Genomic DNA, 15,149 nt, shown 5'->3' with positions numbered 1-15,149 from the left:
TAAATTACTTATGTCCTAAAAGCTTAAAATTGAAAGAGATTACTTGCTTTTTCACGACTGTAACTGAACTTTAAATGAAAGCTTTACCACACAATTTTGTTCATGCATATTTTATTCAAGAGTAAAAAAATGTGATTTGTCCCATAGGGCATGCTTACAATGTGTGTATTATTGAAGAAGTCAAATGCCAAAACATATTTTCATAGATGATAAAAAAAAACAATGTTGCAAGATTAAATCCATTATATTTCTATGCTGAAGTATGCATGTCGACCATACACGAACCAGAAACTGAGGAAGGAAAGTAACCATAAGCTAAACTGTAACAATAATAATATTAGCAGTAAATATAACCAGAATACAATGTTTCCTGTTAAATGTAAGTGTGACACCTGATTTTCTTTGTGTCCAATTCATTTACATTTGAAAATCCATGCTATCATGCTTTGGCAGCCTGAAGAGTTGCTTTTCACTGAGATTATATTCATTCACACTATTGAACAATTTCTGTACATCAGTACAACAGAAAAAATATAACACAAGGCTTCACACCTTAGAAGGGCATCTCTGCATACAATGAATCAATATAAAATTAAAAGCAGTGGTAATAAATAACATAATCATGAAAACGTGGACCAAAACAATCAAAGGAAGCCTATTTATAAAAATGTATAAAACAAGACAAATAAAACTACAAATGTAATTCAAAAATAAATTAATTCAAGTTTACTATATGAAACACAACTATCACAATTATAATCTCACATAACAATTAGGAACTTAATTGCATGCATTGATGCGTTCCATACCATAGATGCTGTGTTAAAAGTCACTTTTTGTCCATCTTTAATTCACATACCTTTATCATCGGATAGAAAGATAAAATATAAACTACAAAAAAATATTAATGAATGTCAGAAAATTCAAGAAAATTCATAGTATGTGTGACTGGTGTTTAAAGATCATAACCTTTATAGGTTTTTATTGTTACAAATTATGTATTTGAAAGGAACCAGAAAACTTCCTGCTAAAAATCGTAGTTTTTTCATCTCTGTCAGCTGAAAAAGTCTTCTTTAAAGCAATATGGCAGCACATTTAAGTATTAAATAAGATTTTACAATACAAAAGTATTTTGACACACTGTTGAGACAGATGGATTGATTCTTGTGGATCGCAGAGTGTTTGCGTGTGTATCCCCCCCCCCCCGATCTCATTTCTCCCCCTTATTCCACCATAAAATAAGATTAGATCAGAAAAAAATCTTCAGAAACAAGGAATTATAGATTAAGATGTTTAACACTATTCCTTTAGTTGTGATAAATCCATAAACCTGGCCTACACTGCTCGGTTTTCATGGAGGAAGTACTTCTGATTGCCTTTGACCGGTCCGTGACACGTTTGATTGAAAAGGAAAATTCTGGTCAGGACTCGTTCATCAAATCAAGTAATTCAATCTAAACTTGGATAGAGGCCTGCATAGTCCAAAAGAAATTATTATGACTTTTCAGTACTATTAAAGAAAAACATGATTGAATTTTATGAACTCAGAAATGTTGAGATTCTTTCTCTAATTGACATTTGTGTTGGAAAAAAACAAAATAATTAATTTGCAGCATAAAAAAGAGAAAGAAAGTCAAATAAGTTGCTGTATTTTACAGTGACTGCACATTTTCTTATGATATCATAAGCAAGACATAGGTGAGAAATGATGGTGGATAGCAGGGTGTGTCCCGACATTCAAAACCACTTCTTCTGTGTCCCTCTGTGATCCGAGATCTGCCGTTAATGCAGACGAGGTGAGGTGATCCAAGGCCATAAGCAGAGTGTGTATCATCCAGAAAATGAACGGTGGTCTTCGGTGATATGAAGTAAAGCTGTAGTAAATGCCGTGCTATTCTAAAGTGACCTGCTGGATCCGTTGTCACGGGGGTTTGTGGGTAACTTTGAGAGGGATCTGGACGGAAATAAAACCCACTGAGGTTCACCTGCACATGCTGGTGGACCTGCCTCCTCACAGGGGTCGAGTAATGGCGTGTTTAGATGTTAAATCTCTGCGTTTAGACTCTGACATTGCGGTAGCTCCAGTAAGCAGTGAGACCAAGCTTCCCGAATGCTCTTCCCGCCCCCTCCGTTTGATCCCTCATCTCCTCCAAGTTTAGTCCTGCTGGGAGATGGCTGATGTTGAGGAAGACGAGGAAAAGGAGCAAAGATGAAGATCACTGAGACTGGACGTCGGACGTCAGCGGCTCTGTCCGTTGTGAGCACCCGCGAGCACCTTGTCCTCTTTCCCGTGCAGGATGACAACATCTTACAACCAGGTAAATCAATAAATTTAAGTCCACTGGTGAGACAGCACGCTGCAGGTTTGAAGAGGTACACATTTTTTTTGCCTCCTTCCTTCCTAAATGCATCTTCTTTCACGAGGTGATGTGACCTAATACTAGCAAAACATGTAGATGAAGAAGATTATTTTTCCTCTAGAAGTGAATTTGTGAGCAATTCATAATAAATACTTTATAAAACATTAAAATGATTTGTGGCTTGGATACTGCAATTAAGTCTTCTGTCAGGCCCTGTAATAAAGAAGCACACGTGTCAGCATTCAAAACACCCCCCCACCCCCCCGCACCCACCCCAACAATTCAGTCTGTAATTGAACTGAGAAAGGGAACAGCAATCAGACGCCACTTCCAGCCGCACGTCTTTGCAGTCAAGCTGCAGCCTGTGGGTCTCTTTTTAACCCCTGCCCCTTTGCTGTGAACCCCAGCCCCCCCTTCCCTCCCCAACCTTCCCCGACTGTGCAATGACACGCTGTCCTGAAATAAATAACCTTTTCGCCCTTTCGTTTTTAGATTTGCTGCAGATTTCATGTTCTATCTGTGGGCCCGTTTTATTTCTATGTTCTGAGGCCTGAAATTTCCGATTAAGCAAAGTCTCGCTGCAGAGCGCAACAGCAGCGACGGCTCGGAGGCTCAGACAGCACATCACTGGATGTTGCTGTTGTCTTCTGTTCCGTTCGCCTCCGACATATTCATCTTGCCCATGGATTGACCCACGTTGTTCACCCCGTCCCTGCGGGGCGGCATGCGCTCGTTGATGCGGTCTAAGCCCTTGGCCTCTTCAAAGCTGCTGATCTTGTGCTGGGGGGAGAAGCCTCGGATAGCTGAGGAGGAGAAGGCACACATGAAGGTATCAGGATCATGTGATGGTGCAGTCTCGTGATTTCAGTGTATATATGTTATGACGTCACTAATAGGGCTTGGTCGCCAAGTTGCATTCTGGGACGCAGCGGCCATGTTGGCAGCTTCGTGAGTGTAAACAAACAGCAGTGTAGTAGCACCAAGTGAACAGACGGAACGCAAAAAAAAATCTTAAAATGCCGGAAAGGAACTGGAATTTACCGGCATACCTTAAACAAGGAACCCAGGGTATATGGAGAAAATAATGATTATTAACAGTTTGGTTCCATATGAAATCCCTACTAAAGAGTGGAGCTCCGACGAGGACTTACTGCCGCAGTTCTGCACAACCAACATCTTCGGCTACCTTGTTTGTGTTGTGAGCGCCTACACTTCGGAGCAGTTCCGTTGTTATAAGTCGTTGGAGTCTCATGTGCAGTTCACAAACGGATGGGTGCAGGCAGAGCCGTCTGGGAGATTTGCGAGGCCCTGTGCGAAATGGCTGGGGGGGGCCCTCGCACGTGACCGTAGCGAGCGCCCGCAAAATTTGGGGGTTTTTCGGGTCGGATCGGGTGTCTATATGCACAATTTTAACTCTCCAATTAGCAAAATACTGGATACCTTCCCCTGCCTCATCATCATTTGGCTTGCCTCGACGCGGGTCCCCACGGCTGCTTGAGACCCGGTCGGATCGGTGATTTTTGTAACAAATTTATCAAACGAGCCTTTCAGAGAGGCATTAAACTCTTCCATTTTCTTTAGTTTTTTTCTTTTTTCATCCCCTGATGGAAATTTCCTGAATCTGTCTCGTTCTCTCGACATTGTGTGACAGTTTGTTCCAACTCCACCCGTCTGGATCAGAGCACCTTGTGTCTGCGCTTGGTCTGACGCAGTTGTATTGAACAACAGACACGTGCATCATTGCACATATATTTATTGATATGCACAGACTAGTACACATTTAGGTCTGTAATGGAACGTGACTGTTGATATTTATAAGGGAAGAAACGAAAAAAAAAAAAAAAAAACGGCCCATAGCGCGAGGCCCCTTGGGGCGCGAGGCCCCGTGCAGTCGCACGGTTCGCACACCGCTTGCGGCGGCCCTGGGTGCAGGAGCTTCAGATCATAAAGCCAGCAAACAGTGGGAACATGGTTATCCGGTCAAAGGTAAGCTGCGCTCCATTCTAGCAAATGTTAGTGCTTAGCTTGTAGCAGCATGCACACGTGTGCTTTCAACTAGGTGTTACAAAAGTGTAGTTAAGCTATATAAACTACATTACAGAATAACAGAAAGTAACGATTACAAGTAAGACACAACGAAGAGGGAAGACGTCTTTACACAGTGCGCAGTGGTCCGAAGAGCAGCTAAGGTAGCTTCCAACATGGCGGCTCCGCCAAGTGATGACGTCAAGACGACCAAGCCTTATGTACAGTGCAGAAGCTGCTAGCATCTGTAACACTTTCCAAGAGCAGAAAAGTAGGTTCCTTGTCTCTTCTCTAGGTTCATATGTCTTTCATCACATGCAGCATCATAACTACTCGTAATAATAATTCATAATAATTGTAATAATTACAAGAAAGCTGTGATATGTCACGTTTTGACATGAAAAAGGTTTTTCACAGAGACTGGTTTATTGTGTCGCTGTCACCAAAGTTTGGCCATCTTGTTAGTGTCTTTCTGATATTAAACTGCGATTTTGCAAGTTATTGTTATCTTGTTAAAACTTGCATATTCTTTGTGGACTCATAAACTTTTTGGAAAGATAATTTTAAAGAACCTTTTATTTTTAAGTTTTGACAGTGGCATACCAGATATGTTTTAATTGCTGATGCGGGTTTGTTGATTTTTAAAATGCGCCCCATAATAGCCCATTTTGTAAACAACTGAGGTGATGCAATGCCTAGTAGTGCTTAAGTGTGTTTCTAACTACTCTCCAGTCCTGGTGGTATAAATGCTGGCATAATGAAAGGTTCTTATTGACTAAGTTGGACATCACTGAAGGCGTAAGTGTGAAATGCACCACCCCCCACTGTTGTAATTACATAATGTTTATTACACGTCTCGTTCCAGGATTCAGTTTCAACACGTATATATGTTTGAATACAGTTTGGTTTGTGTGTGCACGTATGTATGCGTATGTGTGGGTATATACATGTATGTATGCATATATGTATTTATTTAATTATTTTTTTGTGAATTTTGGATATAAGCACAGAAATCAAAGAGGAAGGTTACCATAAGGGCAACTAGAGAGAGAAGCGGTATAAATAAATACGTTTTGCTTGTTCATACTCCTTTTCAGACAATTTGCATCAATCACTGTCATATCTGAAGGTATACACACTTACAAGTTTATTCAATTGGAAATGTTGTTTATAATATTTTTCTATTATGTACAAATTTAAATATGAATATATATTACGACAATGAGCTAATACTGAATATGTATATGTTGTTTGGGATTGTTATTTTGTAAATACTGTTTACCAATCACTTTTGTGGTAATTGTCTGAAATAAATTCATTCATTCAACAGAGAAAACATTAATAACAATAATCCTACAGCTTTATAACCAGCATTTTTTCTGTTACTTTTGGGTTTCTGAATTCATAAAAAAATAAATAAATAAACAATATCATATTATTTCAGTTAAGACACAGATATGATGGACAGATTGTGTGTCCTGTACGCTTCATCCTGCAACGTCATGAGTAACAATGACCACAGGAACTCAGGGTACATATTTCATATCAACACTCGGGTGGGTTTTTTTCTGGTTCTTGTGCGTGCAACACTTCCTAGAACCAGATGGAGGCCATTTACAAGCCAAGACCCAAACAATGGACTTTAGTTATGCATCTCCAAACAGCGGTTCACTTTGCACGGTTTTAATTTATCATGAAACTCCCTGGGACTAGCCTGATGTCTGCAGTGGACCGGAGGTGAGAGCTGCATTAAGTGCACATGAACTTCTCAGTCCTCGCTGGCCTGATGTACACGTTTGTTCACTCAGAGGTTCTGCAGATGCAGCCAGTTAGAACGGCCGGCTTCGTCATGCGGGGGTCATTCACGTTCCAGCCAGCTCCCTGCCACGGCCGTCGCTGCAACACCTCACTTTATGGCATGGCAGATTCCCACGACTTGGAAACTGGCTGGCTTTCGGGCCGGAGAGGCATTTCTAAGTGGCTGCATCTGTAAGAATCCCTCTCAGCCTCCAACCTGCCAATAAAAACAGGCCAAATGTGTCGTTTTTTCCACCCTGTCACCACCCAGACATCCACAAGGAAAGCTTTCCTAAAAAAAAACCCCATCTAGAGCCAATTATTTTCCCCTTAAATTTTAATAGTCTTTTATTATACCTGTGATGTATAATATCTCATTTCAGCAGTGGTGTTATAATTATTATGTGAGCTATAGTTTGCCTGAACCTGAACGTGGGCCTCCATAATAGCATGAGGCCCTGGTAATAAACAGAGAGGGATGGGAGAAGGAGCACCGGTTTACCTTCTCCGTCCTCATCATGCGATGGCTCGATGGCTTCAATGGCTTCAATGGTGGCTGAAGGGGGGAGGAGGGGAGCAGGTTACTCGTGATAAAGCCATGCAAATGTAAAATGCAGCCCCAGGAGGAAAGGCGACTCATGTTTTGGCCAGATGAGCTGTTCGTGGTTTTTGGTCGATGTAGTGGAGCGCCATGCGTTAAAACTGAGAGAAACACTGTCAGTCTGGGGTTAGAAAATTCATACGGCGGACAGCAGAGAGTTTCACACAGACAGGAAGTTACAGAGGTATGAGATGAGAACAGTGAGAACAGACTGACATGAGTGACATATTTCAGGTAAGAGCAGGTGAGGCGTTGCACTATATTTATCTCTTTAAAGAGGTCATACTTTGCTTCTTTTTTTTAGATTCAGTTGCTTCTGTGCATGTGCAAGATACTCCTCCTGACCCTGTTGGTGGTTCAATACTTTCTTCTTTCTTTACTTTCTTTAATTATTGACATCAGGATTAAAAACCCTTCTCTTGCTGTTTGTTGGGCGTAAAAGATTTCAATCGTCAATTGTTCAGATAATCAGGTCAGACTGGGCCTTAAAGGGACAGGAGCCGAAACGGAGCGTTTCAGACGGAAGATGACGAAAGGTGCCTCCAAGTACTGAAGAATAATTTACACACAGAGACAAAATAAATTATACTATCCGCTGTACAGTAAATTAAAAAATATAAATGAGGCTCAAATTTAAGTACTGAAGACTGGAACTGGCTGAAAAACTGCTCCGATTGGACATCTAACACTGAGTTCTGCTCCATTAACATGATATCACGCTGATACTCATTAGGGGTGGGCAAAAATATAGATATGGCAATATATCGCGATACTTTTCCAGCTGATTCAATATCGATATTCAAAATTTGAATATCGATTTTTTTTTTAAAATATTTTTTATCCCCGATTTTTTTCCCATTATATCACCCAGTGCTCCTACCTAAGTGACAGTCCTGGGCATTGCCACTCTCTACCAACCCTGGGAGGGCCCTGCACTGAGCTCAGGTTTTATTTCAGGTTTTATTTCATTTTATAATTTATTTTTTATATAACACAATTGCCTGTCCTTAAAAAATAAAAAATAATGGACAGAGGTTTATTTATTTATGGATTTATATCTATACTGACTGATCACTGTGCCTGTCCTTGGTTTTAGTACCCATCTTTCTTGTGTTTATTATCATTTGCCACATAATTAAAGCAACCTCATACTAAATTTAATGTTAATTTCATATGATGTAAATAATATGAAAAACATATACAAATATTTTGTAACTTTAGCTTGTATAGTTATAATAAAACATTGTTTTGACTCAGTTTGTCCCATGAATTGTCACTATAATCTGATGAACGTGCAACTCGGATTTTAAGATCCATCACTATCATCTGATGTACATATATACAACTTGGATTTTAAGATGTGTAATGCATTTTATAAATGTTTTAGTGAACTATGTAGAATATAATAATCGGGATATCGCATAATCGGGATATCGCAATGTGTATCGTATCGTGGCTCAAGTATCATGATGCGTATCGTATCGTGAGGTCCTTCCCAATACCCACCCCTAATACTCATTGCCTTTTACTTAAAATGGTAGAGACGATACATAAAGATAAAGATTGGGGTAATGGTTGAAAAGAGAGAGAGGTGATGGGGGGGAAAGGAAACAGTAGAAAAAGGGGAGTAAATGCTGAAAGTAACGGGCCCAGGCTGCGTCTCGTACTCACCGCTCTGCAACGTCTGCCGGCCTCCGGAGAGAACGCCACTCGGCAGCATGCCAGTGGGAGTCAGGCCCTTCAGCGTCAACACATTTTCACTCTCCTCTCTGCAGAGAGAACGAACGGGTCAGCAAATGCTGGGCCACCCTGACCGAATGAGAATAATAAAGATGCCCCCACCTCTACAGCCGTGCGACTTTGACACTATAGGATACCGATTACGGCGTTCACATGCACGCAAGCGGAAATCTACCTGAGAACCGAGAACATTTTGGCCATTTTCCCGATGGCGCGGATCTTGTTTTTGATCACCTCCTTGCGCGCTGCGGCTGCATTGGCTGCAGAGGAAGATGGTCATTGTCAGTGAACAGCTCTCAGATAAAACAGATGCCATCATGAGCTACAGTAACACATGGGAAGCAATCTGGGATGCAGCGATATATTGTCATCCATACTGGAAATGGCACTTGTAAAGCATTAAGCAGTAATATTTTACACTATACAATACATTGTACTATAATAGCCTCTATAAAGTCAATCAGAAGCAGATTATTAACCTATCCGAGGCAATAAATGTTGTTTTTGTACATTTCATATGCTAATTACACATCTTTATTGCACTTTATTACTGACCTGAGCAGCTCTGCTGACAGACACAAGTGTAATAAAACCCTCCATCCAGGAAGCTGACGTCTTGTTTCTTTCTAAATAGCTGCATCTCTTTTAAAAAAGTCTAGGCCAATGTGTGAAGTGAACCGACAATGCACCAATAAACATGAATAATGAAGGATCCAATGTTCTGTGCAAGTCTCCTCACCGTCAAAAATCTCGTCTTCATCATTCATCATGAGTTCGTCATCGGAGCAGATGCTCAGCACGTTCACCAGCATTTCTGTGACTGTGGGAACACGGGGAGGGAGTTGGCCGTCTTTGAGCACAGACCCACGTACCATACACCTGACAGACATCACAACTTCATACCCTTCTCTCCGACGAACGGCAGGGACCACGTGAAGACGTCCATGAAGTTTGGCAGCCAGTAGGGATGTGGCGAGCAGTTGAACTGCCGAATGTTCATGACATTATTTTCATACTTTAGCACAGCAGCTGTTGGGGAGACGGAGGAGAATCCGTGCTCAGTTTTTTTTTAACAAGACACCACTCTTTGGTTTAGTGTATCTTAAATAAATGATGACACGTCACGTGATGCTGTAAAGGTTGTATTTACAATTTCAAGACCTTTTAATTACGTCCTCCTACAGAAAACCTTTGATCTATAAGAGGGTGTTTCTTCTTCACATGGCTGTATATAGTCAAGTTAAGATGAATAATATCTTCTTTTATGACAAAACCAGAGCTGACAAGGATGTACAGTTTAACGATGCGCAGGATACCGGCACGTTGCCAGCTCACATCAGCGTGCAGGAAGAGCCACGTTGAGGCATGAACACTCACAAGTCCGTCATCTACTTGAGCTCAACAATGCTGACATTACTTATGAATATTGGATAAAAACAAACTTCACATGTATAAAAAAAAAAAACAGAAAAAAACAACTACAATTTCCCAGCTTGGGATAAATAAAGTAAATCTATCTATGTAGATACACACTAAGTAAGGAGTATTTTTAAGCGTTTGGTTCCAATAAATAACATTTATGAGCAGTGAAAATCCTAATTCTGTGTCAGAACCCCTCTACGAGACTATCATGCGTCAGTGAGGCTGATTTGTGTTTGTTATGGCACATCCTGTAAGGAAAACTGATTCCATCTTGTATAATATAAAGTCTTATTGCTTGACACTGTGCATCCCAGAGGTTCGTCACAGAGCAGGCGTTTCATACATACTCTATTTAAATGTACCGTGTTTGTGCTCAGTGACGTTTGATTATTATTATTATTATTATTCTATATTAAAGACAGAAACAGGAAGTGAAAAAGTGATATCCAACCACTAGATGGCCCCATTGAGGCCAGGGATTGCTGACACTGTTACATCAAGAGGGATAAAGCCACATGGAGATAGTCAGCAGTGCTGACAGTCCCTCCCACACGCACCATCTCCCGATGCCTATGGCAACCAAGACACAGATCTGAGAACACAAACAAACGGGGGCTCCCTGATGCTTTCTTATGCAACCACTCAGCTAAATGCAGCTACATTAACTCATGCTCTCCAGTTCGGGCGTTGAAAACATTTTTAGAGGTAAGTCGGAAGAACCCGTGGCTTCGTCAGTCGCAGGACTGATGAGGGGCTCTGAAAGGAAATGATTATGTTCCACAATGTTTGTTAGTCAGTCAAATAGCAATATATATAATATATTCATTCATTCATTCATTCATTCATTCATTCATTCATTCATTCATTCATTCATTCATTCATTCATTCATTCATTCATTCATTCATTCATTCATCAATTCACAAAAGCAGATGCAGTTAAAAGGCCACATATTAGGAATACCAAACCATAACACCAGGTGACCAGGTTCTGGGCCTCAACAATAGCATTTCTCTGCAATATTTATAAAAAACTAAGGGCCTGATTTACTAAGATCCTAAATAAAGAGTACTAAATTGCGTGTGCACTGAAAAAGTTTGCACGTGCTGTTGTTGTGTGTTTTGCGGGTGATCAACTAAGAATGCATGCGCAATTGATAACAGGTGCAAACCTCAGTATTTAAATGAGGTGTTGCGTGTCTTACGGTTTGCGCCATGGAGAGTCTGGATGGAAAGCAGGATAGTCGCAAGCGCAAAATGAAATTTGACGAGTTTGAGTTAGAGATATTAGTGGAAGATGCAAATAAACACATTCATGAACTACAGCAAAGAAATTTAAACATTGCCAAAAGAAACGCAATATGGGAGAAAATCTGCGATAGAATAAATGCAGTTGGTAACACAAAAAGAACGGCAGATGAGGTTAAAAGAAGGTGGCAAGATATAAGGCGAAGAACTAAAGAAAAAGTGGCCTTTAATAAAACTTGTGCAACCATTTTTAAAATAGCATGCAGCAGAATAAAGACTCTCTCTCTGCGTATTCTTTGATTTTGGCGATGTCGCCTCCTTGCCACAATAACAGCAGCCATCGGTGCGTAATGCTGGGCAGATTAGCACCTTCCTTTCGAACGTATTAAATACAGACACAATCACAATCCCCGCAATTACTTTCAGGCTTGGTAAATCTCATTGCGTGTGGTAAATTAACCTATTTGCCTTTTCCCCTCCCAGTATTTAGCGCTTTCTGGCGGGTACGCCCCATATTGATTATTCATCAGGGCAAAAGTACTAAATGAATTGCGTGTGCTATTTTGCTAATTTGAGAGGCGCAGTCCTCTTTGCACGCTGTTAGTAGATCAGCTGGCACATTGGTTTGCGGGTGATGTCAAGTTTGCACACGTTTTTTACGCACGCAAACCTTAAGTAAATCAGGCCCTAAGTGTAAAAGCACCAGTGTAAAACAAAGAAGATGAGCTGAATCAGTCTGCTGACCTTTGTTGTTGTAAACATCCAGGTAGTTTGGAGCCGAGAAGATCGTGATGAGGGACGGGAAGCCAGTGGTCTGACTTTTACGGTACATCCGGTAGCTTCAAGGCAGCCGGGTCGAGGAGAAGACAGGAGAAGGGCAGAGCTTAATTGATGGCTGATTAATTGGTAAATTCATTCATTCAGTTGTTCATTTTTCAAATGCATGCAAATACGTGTTTATTGCTATTTGAGTGAGTAGGTATGTATTTGTGTGTATTGCCGTGACAACATACCCGGCATCTTGTGCTTCATGTGCTCGGATAATTGATAATAGATTATTGCTCTGTAGGAACTCACACACAGCCGGGTAACTGGAAAAAAAGTAAACAGAAACGGCATCATTCCTGACACTGTTTTTGAACCAGTATTTCCTTACACAACAGAGCAAAGATTTATCACTCATCAGAAAGTCCTTGCAGAGATTGATGCAAGAATTTACAGAAGAAAAGAGTCTGAGCCACCTGCTGCAGTCCAGGAAAAACAACTACCTAAACATGTAAGTTCAAGTCTCCACTTCTGACCTGATAGAAAAAGGGACTGAAAGGAAATGAAATCTGAAAGGTTTACATGGTTCTGTATGTAAGCACTGCATCCGTTTGCAATTTGACACTCTGGTTAAGGTCTTTATTATCCAAATACTTAAAGGATTTGCAGTGAACGTCTCACTGTCTGATGCAGGGCATGCTGGGATGTTTGTAAAGTCGGTGTTTCTCATGCAGCGGTAGTCATAACTCATCTGTTCAACGTGGGCAGTAACGTTACCGAGTTGACAGGTCTGCTATCAGTATGCAAACTAGATTATTATCAGATGAAATGTTATTGAAGACACTCTACCTGTACCACTGCTGCACTGTGCTGCAGAAAAACAGGATATTTTCACATTTTAAGCTGTAATATTGGTAGTCCTGCACTACATAGACACTATTATTGTCCTGTGGCAGTTTAAACCAGAGCTCCACAGCCACGACTGAGAAAAAGAGCAAAAATAGTACCATTTTCTCCTTTGAAAGAAAAAAAATGATGGCATAAACAGAGTACATCAGATTTGTGTCGGAGACGAGGAGCTCTTAATATCCTCCAGGGTTGTTGGCGTGGCAGAGGGACACGTCGTGCAGACAACGAGGTACCACTTAAACTCAAAATAAGAGCACAGTCTGACCAACCTTTTCAAAAATACAACCTTAATCTATCACTTATTTCTTATTATTTTAGAAAAGTTTGTGATAATTTGTTTTGTTGTTTTGAAAAATATCTTCTCGGCTGTTTTTTTGCAAGTACCAGTCTGCAAAAAGTGTTTTTGAAAAAGTATAAATTCCCAATTAAAAGCAATTTCCTCATAAACAAAGATTTTCTTTTATAAAGATGAGTTAACTGCTACAATACTTGTGAAAGAAGAACAAATGAAGACCACAGTGGGAATTATGTAAGGATGCTACGTATTCCAAACCAAATGCATCCATCCATCCATCCATCCATCCATCCATCCATCCATCCATCCATCCATCCATCCATCCATCCATCCATGCATCCATCTGTCCATCCATCCATGCATCCATCCATCCATCCATCCATCCATCCATCCATCCATCCATCCATCCATCCATCCATCCATCCATCCATCCATCCATCCATCCATCCATCCATCCATCCATCCATCCATCCATCCATCCATCCATCCATCCATCCAGTCTCCCACTTCATTCCTTTCCCACTTGTGAATAAAGAAGTTGAATTACGTCAACTCCCCTACTTGAGGGAGCAACTCCCTCCCCAACCTAGCAACGACATTCCACCTTTTCCTGGCTGAGAACCACGGCCTCGGATTTGGAGCTCCAATTAGAGCTGGAGATAGCAGTTCAATGATCATCAACTTAGTTGCGTGAAATAATTCTGTCCATAAAAATTATGAACAGAATTGTTGGATTCTGACTCCCTGAGAACAGTTAAGCTACCTCCCACGCCGCCCCTCGGGCTCCAGTAAAGAGTAAAGAGGTGGTCCAATGTTCCCCTCCCAGGACATTTGGTAGGAAGGAACTTACAGATATAGAAATACTGCTAAATTGTTCCTTGCAATGACTTATGTCCACTTTATCTTTAAATTGAAATGTGGAATTAAATTCCACATGTCCCAAAGAAAAACAGAAACACTGAGTACACCATTAGTGCACGTGGCATAAAGCCAAGTAGACAACTAAAAGCTAGATTACAGAGAATCATCACCATCATTATTTCCTTTTTTTTTGATTCAGTCATATTAAAATGTCACATCTATGGGTACCACTAACAATAATCTTTTTGTTTTGTATTATTTGTTTCACCCATAATATTGCTCCTCAGTTAAATGTTGAACAATAGTCAATGCATCCGTCAAAGCCCAGAGTAATGTCTTCAGATTTCTTGTCTCACCAACAAGCTGAAGCGGAAATAAACGTCCATTTTACATAATAATACTGCGTTTAAAAAACCCAAAATAAACTTAGGTAAAACCCACGACATAATCCAGCGAATCCTCCCCAGCAACAATCCTCTCCTCCTGCACTTCTTTGCAGTCATCGCCATCCCTGGACCCATCAAACTTTCAGAAGTGTTTAAAATATTTAGGCGCTCAGGTTTGTGCCGGAAGAAAAACAAGGAGGCTGCTGTGCCACGAGCACCTGACAAAACTGTGCCATTCGCCCCGTTCATTTAAATCAGGTGGTTCACGTTTCCTCCGTGGCAAGTACGCTGTAAATGACACAGATAGGAGCATCATCACCATGTGTACTTTCTTCAGTTTTTAAGATTAGGGCTTAATAGCAAAATGAAAAAATGCAGAATGTTGCTCTCGAAAGATGTTACGTAACAGTTTCTTTTAAAAGACACATCTACAATGCATGTGCACCTTGGAAATAAGGTCAGTTTTTGCAGAGCACCTCATTTCACACTGTCAGAGCATATAAAACATACACATCAGCATCCCCATAGACGCTAATGCACTCATGGATTCTTTTTGTGGTGTCCTTGAACAGCATCTATTGATCTCCGTGAGAGAACACAGTACGCTATAATTCCTTTTCTCCCTTTCGTAAAAAGTGTACAATAACATGTTGGTGAGCGTGCCAGCGAGAACCAGCAAGGAGCAGGAAAGGCGAGCATGAACGAAGGAGATGCAGGGGAGGACAAATGTGGCACCGTGAGCT

General features: G+C 40.8%; 1 protein-coding gene across 2 annotated transcripts in view; it reads right to left on the bottom strand.

Moving 5' to 3' along the window:
• Window positions 1-2,796: 2,796 nt before the first annotated feature.
• The window catches only part of ppp3ca (protein phosphatase 3, catalytic subunit, alpha isozyme), a 33,063-nt gene continuing 20,710 nt past the window's right edge, over window positions 2,797-15,149 (bottom strand). The window contains exons 7-14 of one of the 2 annotated variants that reach the window (XM_061739817.1): window positions 12,204-12,281; window positions 11,935-12,029; window positions 9,427-9,552; window positions 9,263-9,343; window positions 8,699-8,783; window positions 8,455-8,552; window positions 6,685-6,738; window positions 2,797-3,163 (exon numbers count right to left, since the gene is read on the bottom strand). In XM_061739817.1, the coding sequence (XP_061595801.1) occupies window positions 2,985-3,163; window positions 6,685-6,738; window positions 8,455-8,552; window positions 8,699-8,783; window positions 9,263-9,343; window positions 9,427-9,552; window positions 11,935-12,029; window positions 12,204-12,281 (796 nt within the window). In that variant the 3' untranslated portion in view covers window positions 2,797-2,984. The remainder of the gene's footprint in view (window positions 3,164-6,684; window positions 6,739-8,454; window positions 8,553-8,698; window positions 8,784-9,262; window positions 9,344-9,426; window positions 9,553-11,934; window positions 12,030-12,203; window positions 12,282-15,149) is intronic. The other variant, XM_061739818.1, reaches the window with a different exon arrangement.

This window comes from Cololabis saira, chromosome 14, assembly GCF_033807715.1.
Source record: "Cololabis saira isolate AMF1-May2022 chromosome 14, fColSai1.1, whole genome shotgun sequence".
Taxonomy (NCBI): domain Eukaryota; kingdom Metazoa; phylum Chordata; class Actinopteri; order Beloniformes; family Belonidae; genus Cololabis; species Cololabis saira.
This window is presented reverse-complemented; position numbering and strand designations above follow the sequence as displayed.